The sequence below is a fragment of the Cercospora kikuchii genome (assembly GCF_019650295.1).
Source record: "Cercospora kikuchii DNA, contig_00004, whole genome shotgun sequence".
Classification (NCBI taxonomy): Eukaryota; Fungi; Ascomycota; class Dothideomycetes; order Mycosphaerellales; family Mycosphaerellaceae; genus Cercospora; species Cercospora kikuchii.
In genome coordinates, this window is record NW_025408585.1 from 870,468 (window position 1) to 887,755 (window position 17,288).

General features: G+C 52.2%; 6 protein-coding genes across 6 annotated transcripts; 4 read left to right on the forward strand and 2 right to left on the reverse strand.

Moving 5' to 3' along the window:
- Positions 1-271: 271 nt before the first annotated feature.
- Positions 272-2,104, forward strand: CKM354_000657000 (uncharacterized protein; the record flags this gene model as incomplete). The annotated part of the gene is made up of 1 exon (XM_044801890.1): positions 272-2,104. The coding sequence occupies one exon, from the start codon at positions 272-274 to the stop codon at positions 2,102-2,104; it is 1,833 nt and encodes a 610-aa protein (XP_044657825.1).
- A 215-nt stretch (positions 2,105-2,319) lies between these two features.
- Positions 2,320-5,058, reverse strand: CKM354_000657100 (uncharacterized protein; the record flags this gene model as incomplete). The annotated part of the gene is made up of 1 exon (XM_044801891.1): positions 2,320-5,058. One exon carries the CDS (start codon positions 5,056-5,058, stop codon positions 2,320-2,322), a length of 2,739 nt encoding a protein of 912 aa, XP_044657826.1.
- A 2,428-nt stretch (positions 5,059-7,486) lies between these two features.
- CKM354_000657200 (uncharacterized protein) lies at positions 7,487-9,373 on the forward strand (the record flags this gene model as incomplete). Its single annotated transcript, XM_044801892.1, has 2 exons — positions 7,487-7,512; positions 7,594-9,373. 2 exons carry the CDS (start codon positions 7,487-7,489, stop codon positions 9,371-9,373), a joined length of 1,806 nt encoding a protein of 601 aa, XP_044657827.1.
- Positions 9,374-10,110: 737 nt separating this feature from the next.
- Positions 10,111-10,715, forward strand: CKM354_000657300 (uncharacterized protein; the record flags this gene model as incomplete). Its single annotated transcript, XM_044801893.1, has 2 exons — positions 10,111-10,443; positions 10,548-10,715. 2 exons carry the CDS (start codon positions 10,111-10,113, stop codon positions 10,713-10,715), a joined length of 501 nt encoding a protein of 166 aa, XP_044657828.1.
- A 76-nt stretch (positions 10,716-10,791) lies between these two features.
- Positions 10,792-12,176, reverse strand: CKM354_000657400 (uncharacterized protein; the record flags this gene model as incomplete). Its single annotated transcript, XM_044801894.1, has 4 exons — positions 10,792-11,145; positions 11,219-11,520; positions 11,584-11,909; positions 11,965-12,176. 4 exons carry the CDS (start codon positions 12,174-12,176, stop codon positions 10,792-10,794), a joined length of 1,194 nt encoding a protein of 397 aa, XP_044657829.1.
- Positions 12,177-12,951: 775 nt separating this feature from the next.
- Positions 12,952-15,339, forward strand: CKM354_000657500 (GTPase-activating protein SEC23; the record flags this gene model as incomplete). The annotated part of the gene is made up of 2 exons (XM_044801895.1): positions 12,952-15,063; positions 15,118-15,339. 2 exons carry the CDS (start codon positions 12,952-12,954, stop codon positions 15,337-15,339), a joined length of 2,334 nt encoding a protein of 777 aa, XP_044657830.1.
- Positions 15,340-17,288: the final 1,949 nt, after the last annotated feature.

Sequence of the window (17,288 nt, forward strand, 5' to 3'; positions counted from 1 at the left end):
GGTATGGCAGGCGCCATTGCATGTCAAGACTTCTCTTTTCAAACCCTCTCAACCCTGATGCAACTTCGTCAAAACTACCAAAATGCACAACTGCGAAGCTCACATATCGCACGAGAGGCGGCAAAGTGGCCGGCGGGGCAGCTGCAAGACGCTGCGCCGCACGGCTGAGCACAAGCGAGTGCTTCCTTCAGAAACGAAGTGCAACTTCCACAGTTATCTCACTCACCGAACCCAGCGAAGCAAATGGCTTTGATATAAACATCGTGTGGAGATGCAGGATCTTTCTGCCACTGATGACATTCCGGTGCACGAGCAAACTAGACCGACAATCGTTCCCGTGGGAGAGATATGCCCGTTAGAAGACCAGCAGTCACAGATCCGCCTGGTGAGGTTCGACCGCAATCACGAAAATGAGACTTTTGAAGGCACCATCAGTCTGGAAACGCATAACCTTCTGGAGGCACCGCCTTACGCTGCCCTGTCATACACGTGGGGCTCCGAGATCTCGCAACAGTCTTTGCGAGTGAACGGGAAAGATGTTAGTGTCTTTGAGAACAGCTTATTTGCTATCAAGCAAGCATTCGATGAAGGTAGCTTCGTGCACATCTGGACAGACAGCATCTGCATCGACCAAACGAGCACCCAAGAGAAGTCTGTCCAAGTTCAGCTCATGTCGACCATATACCGCAAAGCCGTGCATGTGCTTGTGTCGTTGGGACCTGACTCAAATCGCTTCAACTGCACTGGGAGGCAGGTAGCTGGGCTTGAGAGTCACGCCGCTTGGGCAGCATGGGATGCCGATGCGCCTCCAGCCTGGGCTGGCAACGAGGATCGGCCGGCTTCCAAGAGGAGAACACAAATCATGGAACACTGGTTGACCCATGGCACGGGCACATACAGCCTGAGCAGTATTCACGGAGAGCTGCAAGAAATCGCAGATTTACCGTACTGGACTCGCGTCTGGATCGTGCAAGAAATCTCGTTGGCTGGCATAGTTCGACTCATGCTCGGAGACTACGTGATTCACTGGCGGAGCCTGGCTGAGTTCTACAAGTTTGTATCGTCTCACTCGCCCCAAAGAATCTTGGCGCCACCTAGTCTGCAGCATGCGAGCAACTTGTCTTTACGAATGATCAGTACTCAACAGTCGTTACCCAAAGTACTCAAGACCTTCTCGAAACAGCAGTGCTCGGATCCTCGCGACCAGGTATATGGGTTGCTCAGCCTAATCAGCTGGCCCAAGCAACTAGGAGCCATCATACCAGACTACGACAAGTCTGTATTAGCCGTAGCAGCGGAGATCCTGAAATATGGGGCTCAGGCAGATGAAGTGCTGCAGCTTATGAGATGCGAAGAACTGGAACGCGATCTCGACCAGCATGTCTTTTCGAGGCGCTTGCCTCGCGATCCATATATGAAGTCCCAAATTTGGACAGATCGAGCAAATTACCATGGATTTGTCAATGTCCACCCCATGTTCTCTTATCGAATCACCCAAGACGCGAAGGGCCACTTGCGCGTCCCTTTCCACTCCGTTCGGAATTACGTGGATTATCCCACTGAAAACCTTTCGCGACGACTACGTCCTTCCATGCCTCCAGAGGCCCGTCAACCACTCTTGTCCGCCGCCGGCCTAGCCTCTGTCGTCGGCTCCATATGTCGCGAAGCTTGCCAAGGTGACCTCGTGGCCTGGCAAATCTACAGACTAGGCTGGAATGTCGCAAGTTCTGTAGGTCTAGTTCTCCGCCAGACGCCTTACGCCGAAGCTAGCGGCAAAACACTCTACGAAATTATCGGTCAATGTGTGCCAGAATCAGGCTACGCACCCTGTACACTGCAAGAAGTCTGCGACTGTGATCAGAATGAAGCTTCACAGGTTATGTCCTATGCTCAACTACCCATAGAGCTTCACCTCGACCCCATGGACGCTATCATCTATGTAGGGCAAGATATGGATGTGGGTCCGGGACATTTGGCGGATAGACCAGGCACAAGAGTTTGTGCTACACAATGGTCGTCGTTTGCAACTGTACAACAGGGAAGAAATTTCAGCTCATCGCGGTCTTCGCGCAGGAAAGAATATTTGAGGTCATCATTAGGTTAGTCGCGTAGACGACGAAGTCCTCGGCATAGCGATACGGGTATCTCGATACAGTACGATGCAATTCGCCACCATCGCCGCCTCCATTCCAACTCCGTGGAAGTCCATCAATCCATTATGCATGCAATTCTACCCCAGAACGCCGTCTTTGATTCTTTCACTAATGCCTTTCCCTCTGTATCGTGTGTTTTGTCTCCGGTCGAGGATCTCCCCTCGCATCAATGCTTACTCGAAGCTCTCCTCCCAAGCTGAACCAGCGTCGTGGCAGTCGTTGCCCGCTCCTCATACAGCCTCCGCAAATCGTCAACACTACTCTTCTTCAGATCCAATCTGCGGGGCTCCAGTCTGGCGCTGTTGCTAGTGGCCTGCGAATCTGTGCTTCCTCTGCTCTCCCAGCTGTTCATCCTATTGAGCAAGCCGGCAGAAGGAGCACGTGGCTTCGGCATGTGCTGTACAGCGCCCCCGCTAGCTCCATCGACGTTCGCAGTGGAGATCAAGGGCACTGCGGTATTGGAAGTCCTGGTCGGCAGAATGGGTTTCGCAAGAGACTGGATGTCAGGACGCTGCTTGTTGGCCGCCGACGCTGGCCACGACGGTTTGCGGAACACCGCAGCGTTCGCGCTGCTTGAAGGTGAAGTAGAAAGATGAGGCGGCTTCACAGCAAGGTCTCCTGGCGCTGAGCAAGGCGCAGTTGTAGCGGAATCCGTGCTAGCCGAAGCAGCTTGAGTGTCGATAACGTTGTTCTGCGTCACATTATTAGCGGCTTGTCGTGCAGCCATCTCGGCCAGCAGGGCATGTGTTCCAGGGGGCACGAAGGGCATGGAGGGTGAGGAACTGCTCGTGCTCGGAATGACTGGATCATTCTGCTGGGAAGCGGTCGTGCTCTCGTTCTGGGAAGTGCTTTCTAGGGTGGTGCTGGTGCTCGCGGTCTGAGGATCGTTGTGCAATGCCGTCTCGGCTGGTCTGTTCTCACCCTTGACCGAGGTCTGTCTACTAACAGGCTTTCGCTTTGGCACATCGCCAGTGATTCCGGGAATAGACCCAATTATCTCTGCTGAAACGGGTCGACTTCGAGATGGCTCTCCGACCGGGCGTCGGTGAATGGGTTTCTGTGCTCGTGAATCATCTAACAGATCCATGCTGGCGTCATTGCTCTTCGGTGGACTGAGGCCACCGGCATGTATCGGCGCATAGCTACCAGGTGAATCCGATCGCGGCAAGTTTCTGCCTTCGTAGTCGAACAGGCTGGAGTATCTTGGTGGCGCACCTACATATGTGGCGTCAGATGCAGGCTCGTAGCCAGGCTGCGCTGAAGGCGATGGTTCGCGCTGCGCCACCTTGTTTCGACGTGGTAGTTTGGGCAGCTCGACGTTCGGCAAGTGCGGTGCCAGCGCAGCTTTGAGCGACGTGGCTCTAGAACGTCGCCGAGGGGGCAACGCTGGAGGCTTCTCTGAAGAGGAGTCTGAAGAGTCTGACTCGTTCATTGAAATCCTGTGGCCTATCTGACTTTTCTCACTTGAGGCATCCGAACCGTCAGATGGACGTCGCAGGGCTTCGAGCGGGTCTTCGTACTCATTTGGGTCGATAGGAGGGCTGAGGTCGGCATAGAAGGCACGCTCTTCGATGTCGATTCCCGCCCGGAGCTGAGGCCACATCTCTATGGCAGCGACTAGTATCCGCTTGACAATACTCGAAATTTTTGCATCGGCCATCTGGTCTGAGCCACAAACGAGGCACATGGCGAAACAGATAGCCAAGTTCTCCGCACCCATCTTGTTGTGTGGTTCGTGCGATGCAACCAGCGATAGCAAAGGTAGCAGGTGTCTGGTCAAAATCTCTCTCGATGTGTGAGGCAGAGGAGACATTGACGAAGTGGGAAGGATGATATCGACCATGTCCTCGGGCGTCAGCTCCGTCTCGGGATCGCTGTAACGTTCTCGGAGCGTCGCGTAGCAAGACTCTGGAAATACTGGCTCCCGCAGCTCGCGATACCATGTCTTGATCAGCGAGGCGGCTGAGTGCACGCCGTACGCATCCTCCAAGCGAATCTCATCAACCAACGACTTTGCAAGACCCGGCTGCACGAATATTGCACCTTGATCCTTCCACACGATCCATTGTTGTCCGCGGTCGTAAGCCTCTTTGAGGACACCAACGAGTACTGAGTGAGGCGGTATGCGGAAGATGCCCTCGGTCTTGAGATTGGAAGGTTGCACCAGGAAGGCCGTGGTTTCCCTCAGCACGCGAGGCAAGCGCGTCCTGCCGGAGTCAATGTTCCTCGGGAATGGCTGCTTCACGCTGAATGCACGTCTGCCGGTAACAAAGGGTGAGTAGATATCGGGTGAGTACTTTCGATCCTGCAGATATGCGGATGGTGGGATGAGCAGCTGTTCGATGGGAATGTGCAGGGCCAGTGAGGTCAAACAATTGACGTGTACTATCTTCCGTCGAAATTTTGGCGACACAATGGTCCCGAATATGTTGAGCAGCACTCTGACCCATGTGCGAGGGTGCACAATGTACAGCATGGCCAGCTTCTTCCGCAATGCCCTCCCCAGCACGTGGTATGCTTGCAGATACCATCCGGTAGCGGGACCCTGCTTCTTCTCTGCCGTTGCATTGTCGGGAGGGCCTCCTGCAAAGAAAACAATCTCGTACTCTGTTCCTGCGATCAACTCGTCTTCGCCGGGTAGTCGGGCGAGCACGTATGAGAGTAAGCTATCGTAGTCGACTTCGAAGGCATCGGGAAAGGCAGCGGCGTTGAGGATGTACACAGGCCTGCCGTCTTTGGAGGGCAGGGGCGATCGGTAGAGGATGGTGGCAGCAATGGCCGCGAGCTCAGGCAGATAGTCGGCGGAGTCTTGGGCGGGCGGCACGGTGGAGAGGGAGTTGCTCCTCGCACGTCCCGTCCTCCACTGGGCGTCCGCCGCCAGCGCGGTCCTCAGGGCAGAACGCATGGTGGTCGGGCAGGCAGGACAGTGGGGAGAAGGATGAACAATAGCAGCAGCGGACGGCGGAGGGTTAGTATAGCAGGCTCCGTCATGCAGACGGCATCCCTGTTTCTATGTTACGGAAGCGCACGCCCGCGCGGGAGATTGGCATGCCAGTAGTGACGAGGAGGTCGTGTCGCGGTGTGCGTCGTGTGATGCGGCGGAGGAGGGCTATTAATGCTGCCGCCTGGTAAGATTGGCGGTGGAAGAGGGTGGTCGACGCGGCAGCCGCCCACGCAACGCAACGAAACACTGGACGGGCAAAAAACTCGACGTCAACAGCATCATCCCGACCGTCGGCCACAGCACACGCGCGTGAAATGTCGCCAGCATGCAGGGATGCCGATAGCGGGCAGATCCGCAACTAGACTAACGTGTTTGATAAGCATGTGAATCAGATAGGCATGTGCATCAACTTCCATCTCGTATCCACCACCATTACTAAACGCGTCCATTATTCCACCATTTTACGCGATGGCACCTCCAAACGAAGAGTGTATTCAGAATGCTGTTCGTGATTACCTGTCAGGTCGATTTCCAAGCGTGCGACGCGCTGCAGCCGCCTACGGAGTCAAATATTCTACCGTCAACCGCAGACTCCATGGTACGGCTCCAAAGACTGGTACACCGCCAACGAACAGAGCCTTGACTCCGGTAGAAGAGGAGGTAGTTTATCAGAAGATTCTGGACCTAGATTCACGTGGTTACTCGCCAACACAGGCTGTAATCAGAAGCTGGGCGTCCTCAATAACCAAGGCACGGAATGGACAAGAGGTTGGCCAAAGATGGGCTCATAACTTTGTCAATCGTTATCCAGGCTTGGAAACAAGGCTATCACGGAGGTTATCAAGCCAAAGGGCAAAGAATGAGGATCCAGGGGTTATCTCAGAGTGGTTTACACTGGTTCAAAACATGATAGCCTTCCATGGAATTACAGAGCACGACATATACAACTTTGATGAGAGTGGATTCAGGCTTGGACACTGTCAGAATACCATAGTTGTTACTGCTACAGAGCGTAGGCAACGACCTAAGGCCTTGGTTTCTGATTCAACGCAGTGGCACACAGTCATTGCCTGTATTAATGCAGAAGGCTGGTCAGTGCCTCCATATGTTATCTTCTCTGGCAAGGAAATGAACAGAGCCTGGTTCAAACACCTACCACCAAACTGGAAGCTTGGAGTTAGTCCTAAAGGCTGGACTTCCTATAACCATGGAATAGCATGGATTCAGCACTTTGATGACTATACCAAGCACAGAACTGTTGGTCAGAAGAGGCTCTTGATTCTGGATGGCCATGACAGCCATATGACACCAGAGTTTGAGTCATTCTGTGAGGAACAAGGCATTATTACCCTCTGTATGCCTGCACACTCCTCTCACTTGCTACAGCCTTTGGATGTTGGCTGTTTTGGTCCATTAAAGAAGGCATATTCAGCCAGAATCCAAAGGCTTGGCATGGTTGGATACTACAGCCTGATCAAAGAAGACTTCCTACCACAACTCAGGCCTGCCTATGAAGCTGCATTTACTCCAAACACGATCAGAGGTGCCTTTAGAGGCTCAGGCTTGTTACCACTCGATCCACAGGCTGTGCTGTCCAAGCTGACACTGCGTTACAAAACACCAACTCCACCACCACTATGTTCATCAGATACACAGAATACCCCTCAGAATCCAAGGCAGATTGAGAGGCATACAGGCAAAATCAAGGCTAGGATTGCTAGGCATCAAAACAGCTCACCAACCTCAATTATTGAGGCAGTGGACAGGTTGTCAAGAGGGTTAAAAAGGTCACAGGCTGCTATGACATTACTCCAGGGTGAACATGACAATATGAAGACTATTATCAAGGAATTACAGTCTCATAGAGCCCCAAGGAAGAAGATTAAGCTAACACTTGGCCTTGACACTGATGAATTGGCTGCCAGAGACATGGCTCAGTCACAGGCTCAAATAGCAATGGAGTTGGTTAGTCAGATTGAGAGACAGCCAAGAGCCAAACCAACCTGCAGCAAGTGTGGTGTCCAAGGACACAACTCAAGAGGTTGTCTATTAGATAGAGTAACTTCTGAGCATTCAATTGATCCATCTTTGAGGTAGTTCTGACACCTATAGCATAAGATATCAAGAATCAAAGTTATCTACCTCGTAAAGTTGATGCACATGCCTATCTGATTCACATGCTTATCAAACACGTTAATGCAACGTAATTCGTGCCAATGCACTGGTGCCATTTCGGCCGCTGTCGGTGTCGGTCGGATATTTTGAGTCAACGGAACAGTCATTGGCAATCGATAGTGCCGCTGTGCTCTTTGTACAGCTCCCCTCCATTGTCCGTTGCTCCTCGTACACCTACACCACCACCGCTTCCGCCAGAAGGCCCGCCACCACCATGTGCGGCATCTTCGCCTGTCATCAGTGCGTCGTCGCTCCCCCGCCCGCCCAATGGCGGGCACGAGACATGCGAAATGAGGCATTGCTAACTATAGGATGATACAGCCACGATGACATCCAGAAATTCCGGCCCACGGCCATTCGCATGGGCAAGCAGATCAAGCACCGCGGCCCCGACTGGAGCGGCAACCACACCGCCAACAGCACCATCCTCGTGCACGAGCGTCTCTCCATTGTCGGTGTCGACACCGGCTCGCAGCCCCTCCTCAACGAGGACCAGTCCATTGCTCTGGCCGTCAATGGCGAAATCTACAACCACAAGATCCTGCGTGGCAAGGGTTTGGCCAAGTCATATCCCTTCAAGACGCACTCGGATTGTGAAGTGATCATCCCCCTCTACCAAGAATATGGCATTGATGCCCCGCGGCATTTGGATGGCATGTTCAGCTGGGTGCTGCACGATAAGAAGGCTGATCGCCTGATCGCTGCAAGAGATCCCATTGGCATCACCACCTTCTACATCGGCCGCGACAGCAAATCGCCCAAAGCCGTCTACTTCGCCAGCGAGTTGAAATGTCTGCATCCTGTGTGCGATCAGATCGAAGCCTTCCCTCCAGGCCATGTCTACGACAGCTCGACAGACAAGCTCACGAGATACTTCGATCCCAAATGGCTGACCGAGCCCACCAACATCCCCACCACGCCCCTCGACCTGAAGCTGCTGCGCGAGACATTCGAGAGGTCCGTGAGAAAGAGACTGATGGCGGAAGTTCCATACGGTGTGCTCCTCAGTGGTGGTTTGGACAGCTCGTTGGTGGCATCGATCGCACAACGTGAGACATTACGTCTCCAGAAAGAGTATGCGAAGAAGCGGGCCTTGCTGTCACAGGGGACCAACAGCCCTACGTTGAACGGCGTCGCCAACGGGCAAGTGCCGTTAGCCGAATCTCCCGAAGAGGAGCTTGCAGGCATTGACGAGGACTACCACCTGAGCTCGGTGCCTGTCTTGTCTCAGCTCAACTCTTTTTCCATTGGCTTGCCAGGGTCACCAGACACCATTGCTGCGCAAGAAGTCGCCAAGTATCTCGGCACTAGGCATCACTCTTTCACCTTCACCATCCAAGAAGGTCTCGACGCTCTGTTCGACGTCATTTACCACTTGGAGACCTACGATGTGACCACCATTCGCGCTAGTACTCCCATGTTCCTGCTATCGCGGAAGATCAAGGCCATGGGTGTGAAGATGGTCTTGTCTGGTGAGGGTTCTGATGAAATCTTTGGTGGGTATCTTTACTTCCACAATGCACCAGACAAGGCTGCCTTCCACGAGGAGACGGTCCGCCGAGTCAAGAACCTGCACTTGGCAGACTGTCTCCGTGCCAACAAGTCCACGTCAGCTTGGGGCGTAGAGGCACGCGTACCGTTCTTGGACAAGCAATTCCTTGAACTCGCCATGGCCATCGACCCTGCTGAGAAAATGATTCAGAAGCCTGAGCGTATCGAAAAGTACATTTTGCGAAAAGCTTTCGACACAGAAGGTGAGCCCGGAGCCAAGCCATACTTGCCGAGCAAGATCCTGTGGAGACAAAAGGAACAATTCTCCGATGGTGTCGGCTATGGCTGGATCGACGGCCTCAAAGACGAGGCCGCCAAGATGGTCACAGATGAGCAGATGAAGGAGGAGAACATGCGTAAAGACAAGCCCTTCTGGGGTGATGATCTCCCCGATTCCAAGGAGGCTTACTGGTACCGCTGCATGTTTGACGAGCATTTCCCACCTTACTGTGCCAGCACCGTTATGCGATGGACGCCTACCTGGAGCAAGCAGACCGACCCTTCAGGCCGTGCAATCGGCGTTCACGAGCAGGCTTACAAGGATCAGTAGAGCAGTCTTCTTTGGCGGCAATTTAGTTTCTGTGCTCCCAAGGGCGGGTTCATTCAGCATTCGACGATAGATGTATAACATAGAGTGGCACACTCGAACACCTCCGACGTGCTTTAACCAGACTTGCGCAACTCGTACATGCTGACATTGCTAGCCGGTGTCCTTCGTTGCATGACTACCTGCTCAAAGATCCTGCAAAATCAAACGAGATTTTCCCTCGATTTCCGGACGTACTTTTGCATCTAAGCCAACAACCTTCAAAGCCTGCCGAACGACGACTCTACAATATTCAGAAGCATCTATCGCGTCCGACCCTTTCTCAAGATATCTGGCCCTGGAGCTGTCTAGTCCGCGGATGCCCGCGTTGAGGAAGCGACGACTCCCATGAAAGATCTTCATGTCTTGCGGCGCCTCGTACACAGTCAGTTTTCACGAGCATAAAAGCGAGTTGGTTCGTTGAATCGAGTGCCTCTTGGCTGTGCAATATGTGGAGACCAGCATCCTGTGTGTTCCGTCCACCCAGCATGCGCAACCAGAACTATTCGCCTCACTTGCAAAGGCTGAACTCATAACGACCCTCTACTCGTGCAACAGCCGAGAGCATCCCTGCATGACTCATGCGCATCTCGTATCGTCTCATTTGTCCGCAAAGAAGCCTAGCAATTTCGATTTCATCTCAATTTCATGGAAATCAATCAAGATATAGGGTCGTCAACATAACAAAGAGACCGGACACCATGATCCTCCCCGGCAAGGTCGCCCTGACGCGTAACGTGATTGGCCCTCTCCTCTCCCCCAAAGTCCAAGCCCAGCCCTGCGGCATCGATCTCACTCTACGCAAAGTCCTAATCTGGAATTCCGCCGGCACAGTAGATTTCTCCAATGAATTCCGGGAAAGCTCGAAGACCTCACAACTGGACTTCTATGGATCACCAAAACAAATCCATCTCGACCAAGGGAACTATCTCGTAGAATTCAACGAGGAAGTCGATGTTCCATTGGATGTCATGGGACAGATATTCGTGAGGAGTTCGTTGTGGAGGAACGGAGCGAAGATTGATGCTGGGGTTGTCAGTTGAAGTCTACTTGTTATCTCACTTCTCTTTTCTTCGCAAGTCTCGAGGTGCCGGTGAGGACTCTCATGACTAGGCACTTGGATAATAATTATCGGTAGGTCGATAGTGGATACAAAGGCTCCCTTGGGGCTCTTCTTCAAGTTTTGAATCCACATGGGATCACTTTGCATGAGAATGCGCGCTTGGCACAGATTGTATTTCATGAGATGAAGGAGAAGGCGGAGGAGGGGTATAGTGGGGTTTACCAGGGCGCTAAAGGGCTGTGAGATGGAGTCAAGGGGTATCAAGCGCCAAAAACTGATCTGTGATTGTTATCGTGCCTCAATGTATTAAGGAGAGACCTCAGGCCGCCCAAGAAACTACCCAAGGGTCTTGTAGTAAATCCTTTGCCGAAGCGCGGTCTTCTGGTCGCCAATGGAGGGTCTTTTTCATGAAGACCACAAATTGAGACTTCTCTTCTCCTTCGAGGATACTCTCCTCTTCTTCTAGCGTTGTTGTCGTTGTTTCTGGGGTCCCCTGGATTTTGGGATTTCCCTCATCATCGAAATACTCATTCGAAATTCGTGATCTCTGGAGAAAGTCTGAGGGTGGGTTTCCGAGTAGAGCCACCATTCTAGCTAAATGCTTGCCACTCGATCCTTCGCGACTCGGTAATCGTTCAGTAAAGATATGCTTGCCTTCTAGCAGATCCCAAATCTGTTGCCCAGATGATTAGTCCTGTTGCTACTGTGCGCACTTGTGCTGCAATAATGTCCCCGGGCCAACTTACCATCAAGCCGAAGCTCCAGATATCGATTTTCTCATTCCAAGGTATGCCGAGGACAATTTCTGGTGCGCGATAGAGATCTGGCATGACTTCGCCTTCGAATGGAGCTTGGCCGAATTTTGCGTCTCCAAAGTCGCAGATGGTAGCGTCGCCGGGTTCGTCTGGCATATCGAGTTCGACAGTTGAGTATATTGTTCGATCGCCGGCGTGTTTTCGTGGACTGGGCTGTTCTCGCTCCTGTTCCACTAGCTCGTCTAGAAATGAGTGGTCGTCTATGGAGAGCATGATGTTGCACTCTTGAATGTCTTATAGGCGCCGTGTCATTAGATCTGATAGATTTGGTGGAAGCGGAGTTCAAGGGAGCGTACCTGTGTGTACCACATGCGCTTCTGAATGCAGATATTCGAGCGCGACCAGCAGTCCGTACACCAGAGGCTTCAGGATTGAGCTGGGAATCTGACCGCCAGCCATATTGCGGATGTCACGCATCGTGAGACTCAAAGGAGTGTGCACGATGCAGGTGTGTGATCCCATCTCCCCAGGAAGCTCAAACGTATCGAGCATCCGACGCACCAGCTGGGAGCCAGGATGATTGTCAGAGCCAACATCTTGGATATGCTGCAGCACCTTTACTTCGTTTTGGGCCTGTCGGTGCCCTGTCATGTAAATCTTGAATGTCACATATTGTTGCGTTCTGCAAATGGCTTCAGCTCAAAATGACGGCACTCAATGAGCACGACAGGTCATACTCCAGGTTACGGCACAGCCAGGCAGTAGAGACAGAACCATAGCCCAATTTCAGAAGAATCTCATACTTCGACTCGAATATTTCTCCGATTCGGACAGGGTAGAAAGCACGTCGGTCGTACCACGAAAAGGACTCTTCCTCGAGTAGGGTGTCTGGCCCGTAATATTCTGGCTCATGAGTCGAAGAGTCTTGGGCTTCAGAAGCATTCATCATTGTTTGAAACGATCAGCGGACTGCAAACGTCTGAGCAAAATGTTGTATTGTGTTGTAGTGTTGTGTACGAGTCACACTCCTGAGGTGAGAAAGTTGGCCTTAGCAAAACGAGGCACAGAAGGACGGAACAGAATGCGGGTTAGAGAATATGTGAAAGGTTGCCATCTTGCGCTTCTATTGACAACAATGTGGTCCTTACCTACGAAGTACCCGTCTCCCTACTGACCCTCACTCTGCTCTTCTGGCAAAGTGATGGATTGTGGCCCGCACTGATTCCGAACCTCTCAGCTTGAGCATAACGCTATAATTCAAGGTCCGGCGCCCAGTAATGGACATAACAATCAATCTCTGCTCAGCGCGAAAACAGTCAAGCTAACGTAAAGTTGTGCTGACCGCCGGTAAGTAATGTGTTTTTGATGCTGGCATTGGTTGAAGAAAGGAAAGGAAGTTGAGCGCAGGCGGAAGATTTTGAGGTTGGAAGCGGCAGCGGGAGCAGCCGTGTTTGGTGCCAAGGCTGAGATGTGGCAGCTACGCTCGGGCGACCAGGGAAGTTGGCTTCCATCATGTGAAGGACACCTTTGCCCAATTTGCCGTCGACGTTGTGCTGTCTCCTGTCCGATCCTCCTCACAGCCGCTACCATTCACTTGGAAGCGAACCCTCTGCAACATCTCTCTGTCGACCCTATTCGACTGGCGCATTCCCGCATGAGCGCACGATAAATAGTCCCCAGCCGCCCCTCCACGCTCCTCGAATTCTCACCGCCGAGCTCACAACATGGACTACGAAGCGCTCAAGGACCAGTGGTCCGAGATTGAAGATCGCGATGGAATCCGACTGTCATGGAACACGTTTCCCTCATCGCGCATGGAGGCCAGCAGGCTGGTCGTCCCCATTGGAGCTCTTTACACTCCACTGAAGGAAAAGGAGGATGGCACTCCGCTGCTGCAATACGAGCCCGTCACATGCAAACCGCCATGTCGAGCAGTTCTCAACCCCTTCTGCCAAGTGGACATGCGAGCGCGGATATGGATTTGCCCATTTTGTCTGCAGCGCAACAACCTCCCACCACACTACAAGGACATCAGCGAGAGCCAGATTCCTCCTGAGCTGCACCCTCAGAGCACCACCATCGAGTACCGTTTGGCGAGACCGGCCCCCACTCCACCGATCTTCCTCTTCGTCGTCGATACCTGTCAAGAGGAGGACTCGCTGAAGGCATTGCGGGACAGCATTATCAATGCTCTCTCATTCTTGCCTCCACACGCTCTGGTGGGCCTGATTACATACGGTACAATGGCACAAGTGCACGAGTTGGGCTATACCGAATGCGCAAAGAGCTACGTCTTCCGCGGCAACAAGGATTATGGCGCAAAGCAGGTGCAGGAGATGTTGGGTTTGGGAGGAGCAAGACCTGGCATGCAGCCACAGCCACAACCAGGCCGACCTGCGGTTGCACCGCCAGTGGGAGGGGCTCAGGCACGATTCTTGCTTCCGGTACAGCAGTGCGAGTTCCAGCTCACCAATGTACTGGAGAGCCTTCAGAAGGACCCATGGCCAGTTGCGAACGACAAGCGTGCCATTCGATGCACCGGTGTTGCGCTGTCTGTGGCGACCGGGCTGCTCGAGACCAGCTTCCAGAACTCTGGCGCACGCGTCATGCTGTTCACCGGAGGTGCGGCCACAGAAGGACCTGGAATGGTCGTGGGTCCTGAGCTGAAGGAACAGATCCGTTCTCACCACGACATTGATCGCGACAACATTAAGTACTACAAGAAGGCGCTCAAGTTCTATGACACCCTTGCAAAGCGCGTGGCACACAACGGGCACGTCATTGACATTTTCGCCGGATGTCTGGACCAGGTTGGTCTGCTCGAGATGAAGGGCCTGGCCAATAGCACTGGTGGCCACATGATCTTGACAGATTCTTTCACATCGTCCATGTACAAGCAGTCTTTCACGAAGATCTTTGATGTGGATGCAAACGATAACTTGAAGATGGGCTTCAACGCATCGCTCGAGGTTTTGACAACAAAAGAGCTCAAGGTTACTGGCCTGATCGGTCATGCTGTGTCTCTCAACAAGAAATCGAGCTCGGTTGGCGAGACAGAATGTGGTATCGGCAACACTTGCAGCTGGAAGATGTGTGGCATCGATCCATCAGCCTCGTATGGCGTGTACTTCGAGATTGCCAGTCAAGGTGGTCCAGCTGCACCCATGCAACAGGGTCCGCAAAAGGGCTTAATCCAATTCCTCACATACTATCAACACAGCGGAGGGCAGTACCATCTGCGTGTGACGACAGTTGGACGGAACATGAGCGGACCGAGCGGTGATCCAGCCATCGCACAGTCGTTCGACCAAGAAGCTGCAGCAGTTCTGATGAGCAGGATCGCAGTCTTCAAGGCGGAAGTCGACGATGGTCCAGATGTGCTCCGTTGGGTCGACCGCATGCTAATCAGGCTCTGCTCGCGCTTCGCAGAATACCGGAAAGACGACCCTTCATCATTCCGACTGGAGAAGAACTTCACCCTCTACCCACAATTCATGTTCCATCTGCGTCGATCACAATTCTTGCAAGTCTTCAACAACTCACCCGACGAGACTGCATTCTACCGACACGTACTGAACCACGAAGATGTGTCGAACTCGCTCATCATGATTCAGCCCACTTTGGACTCTTACACATTTGACCAAGAAGGCGCTGTCCCCGTACTGCTCGACTCCACCTCGATTCAGCCAACAACTATTCTGCTTCTCGATACTTTCTTCCACATCCTCATCTTCCACGGAGAGACTATGGCAGAGTGGCGAAAAGCTGGGTATCAGGATATGGAAGGATACGAGAACTTCCGAGAGCTCCTCGATGCGCCGAAGCAGGATGCAAAGGTAAGCATAACTTCAAAGTGGCCTTTATCATGCGAATACTAACTTGCTGCGCAGGACCTCATCCAAGACCGCTTCCCACTGCCTCGATTCATCGTCTGCGACGCCGGTGGTTCCCAAGCTCGTTTCCTCCTCGCTAAGCTCAACCCTTCGACAACGCACACATCCTCCAGTTATGGTGGTGTCAGTCAATCCGCACAGACGATCTTCACGGATGATGTCAGTTTACAGACGTTCATGGATCACTTGATGAAGTTGGCTGTCAGCGGTACGGGATAGACGTGTCCAGGAATAATGATGACAATTAGAGGGGTGGATAGCGATGGCGTCTTGTTTCGAAACGAAGTATTGGTGGTATGAAAGCTGCTAATGCCATACGTAGAAGTATTCATGGAATCTGACCGCGAGAGCGAAAAGTTGAACATCACTGTCAGTTTTACATCGTGCTTCACTTCAGGCACTGTGGGCCACACTGGATTGAAAAATCACACACGATCTGCAATCCCTGATCTCCAGACACTACAGCAAAATGAGAAATAGACGTAGATTTGGATGGGTCGATCGAAATTGAAAAGGGTCAAAAACAATCATTCGCAGCCATGGCTCCCACTCGACAACAACATCGGAAGAGGATTGCAATCCTCGGTGCGAGAGAAGTTATGGTGGATTAGTGTTTCCAAGCGCTCTGTACGAACGGAACGACTTACTGACTCGGCCAATGAGCCACGGACAATCGTTCGAAATAGCTGCAATCAGTCCATTATATGGACATTGATCGCTAGCTGCTGTTTGCAAGCAAGAGTCCACTTCGAAAGGGGTCTGCGTAGGAAAGAGACGGCATGGAGGCAAAAAGATAAAACAAATCGCCGTCAACTCAAAGCTTTCTGCCCAAACAAGACGTCAATGGAGAAGAACAGGGAAAAGCTTGTTCACTTGGTTCGTCTTTACCATTGAAATATGTGTCAAGCATCCGATCGGGACAGACGAATGACTTACTGACTTGACCATTGAGCCGGCGACGATCGTCCAATGAACAGGGAGAGTGAGTGATATGTGAATGTGAAATCTGGGCTGGAATAATCGATAGGGGGAGAAAAGAAAATGAAAGCTGCAGAAAGCTCTACATTTGCTACAGGTCAATAGAAAAAAAGGCCATGAAGAAGAAACAGGATTCAAAAAGGATCACCGACGCTCGAAGGCTCGCCATTAGGGTCACGACTTGTCTGGATAATGAAGCAAATGATCATCGGAAAGTGTTCTCCTTCACATACTTCTGCCAAACGAGCGATCCCGACGAATCGAACGATTTACTGACTGGACCAACGAGCCGCCGACGATCATTGAACCGAGACCATGTAAGATACTATATAATGCCCCCAGGCCTGGCAACAAGAAAAATGGCAAGAACTTACAACGTAGGAAACAAGTGCTCCAATGGAGCCAAGGGGGACGGTCAAAGTGACAAAAAAAAAGACAAAATGTATCGCCGCCGAGCCAAAGCCTATGGGAAGGGGATCTGAGAGGCAACCAGTAAGATTTTGCCTCATTTCATCGTGCCCACAGCATGTGTGTCAGGCATTCGACCCGAAGCAATCGAACGACTTAATGACCCAGCTAAAGAGCCGACGGCGATTGTTCGAGGTGGGGTTGATTTGGAGCGTATATGGAGGTTGGATAGTCTGGGCTTCTAGGAGAAAACGTAGAATAAGGAGAAAGTCCTATTAGCATAGGAGGATCAAGAACATTCGTGGTTCGATCTAAAGTGCCTCCTGACAATAGAAAGACACATTATTGCAGTGTACTGGAGAGCTGTAGTCGCAACTTTCTTCGACGGATCACGGTACAGATAACATGACGACTGGCAGAACACTAACCAAAATCACGCATTGCCAGTAGCAATAATAGTACGATCGAGAAAGACTGTTCCCACCACCAAAAATGTCACCAATTGATCACTGCGCAATTCATCCGCGCAAAGGCAAAGCAATATTCCGCGACGAAACAATTCGATTGAAGCTAAGAGTAAGTGGACGGCACCAGAGCAAAACAATCGCCGCTCGAACGCAGGGTGCGGGCAGTTCAAAGACGGTGTGGGGATACACATGACTTATTCCCTGACAGCTTCGGAAAGTCGCATCCACCAAGCGTCCACGTCAAGCAGCAGGCGACTTACTGAATGAGCCAATGTGCCGAACAGCGATCGTTGATTGACTTCGATGAAGCTTCTA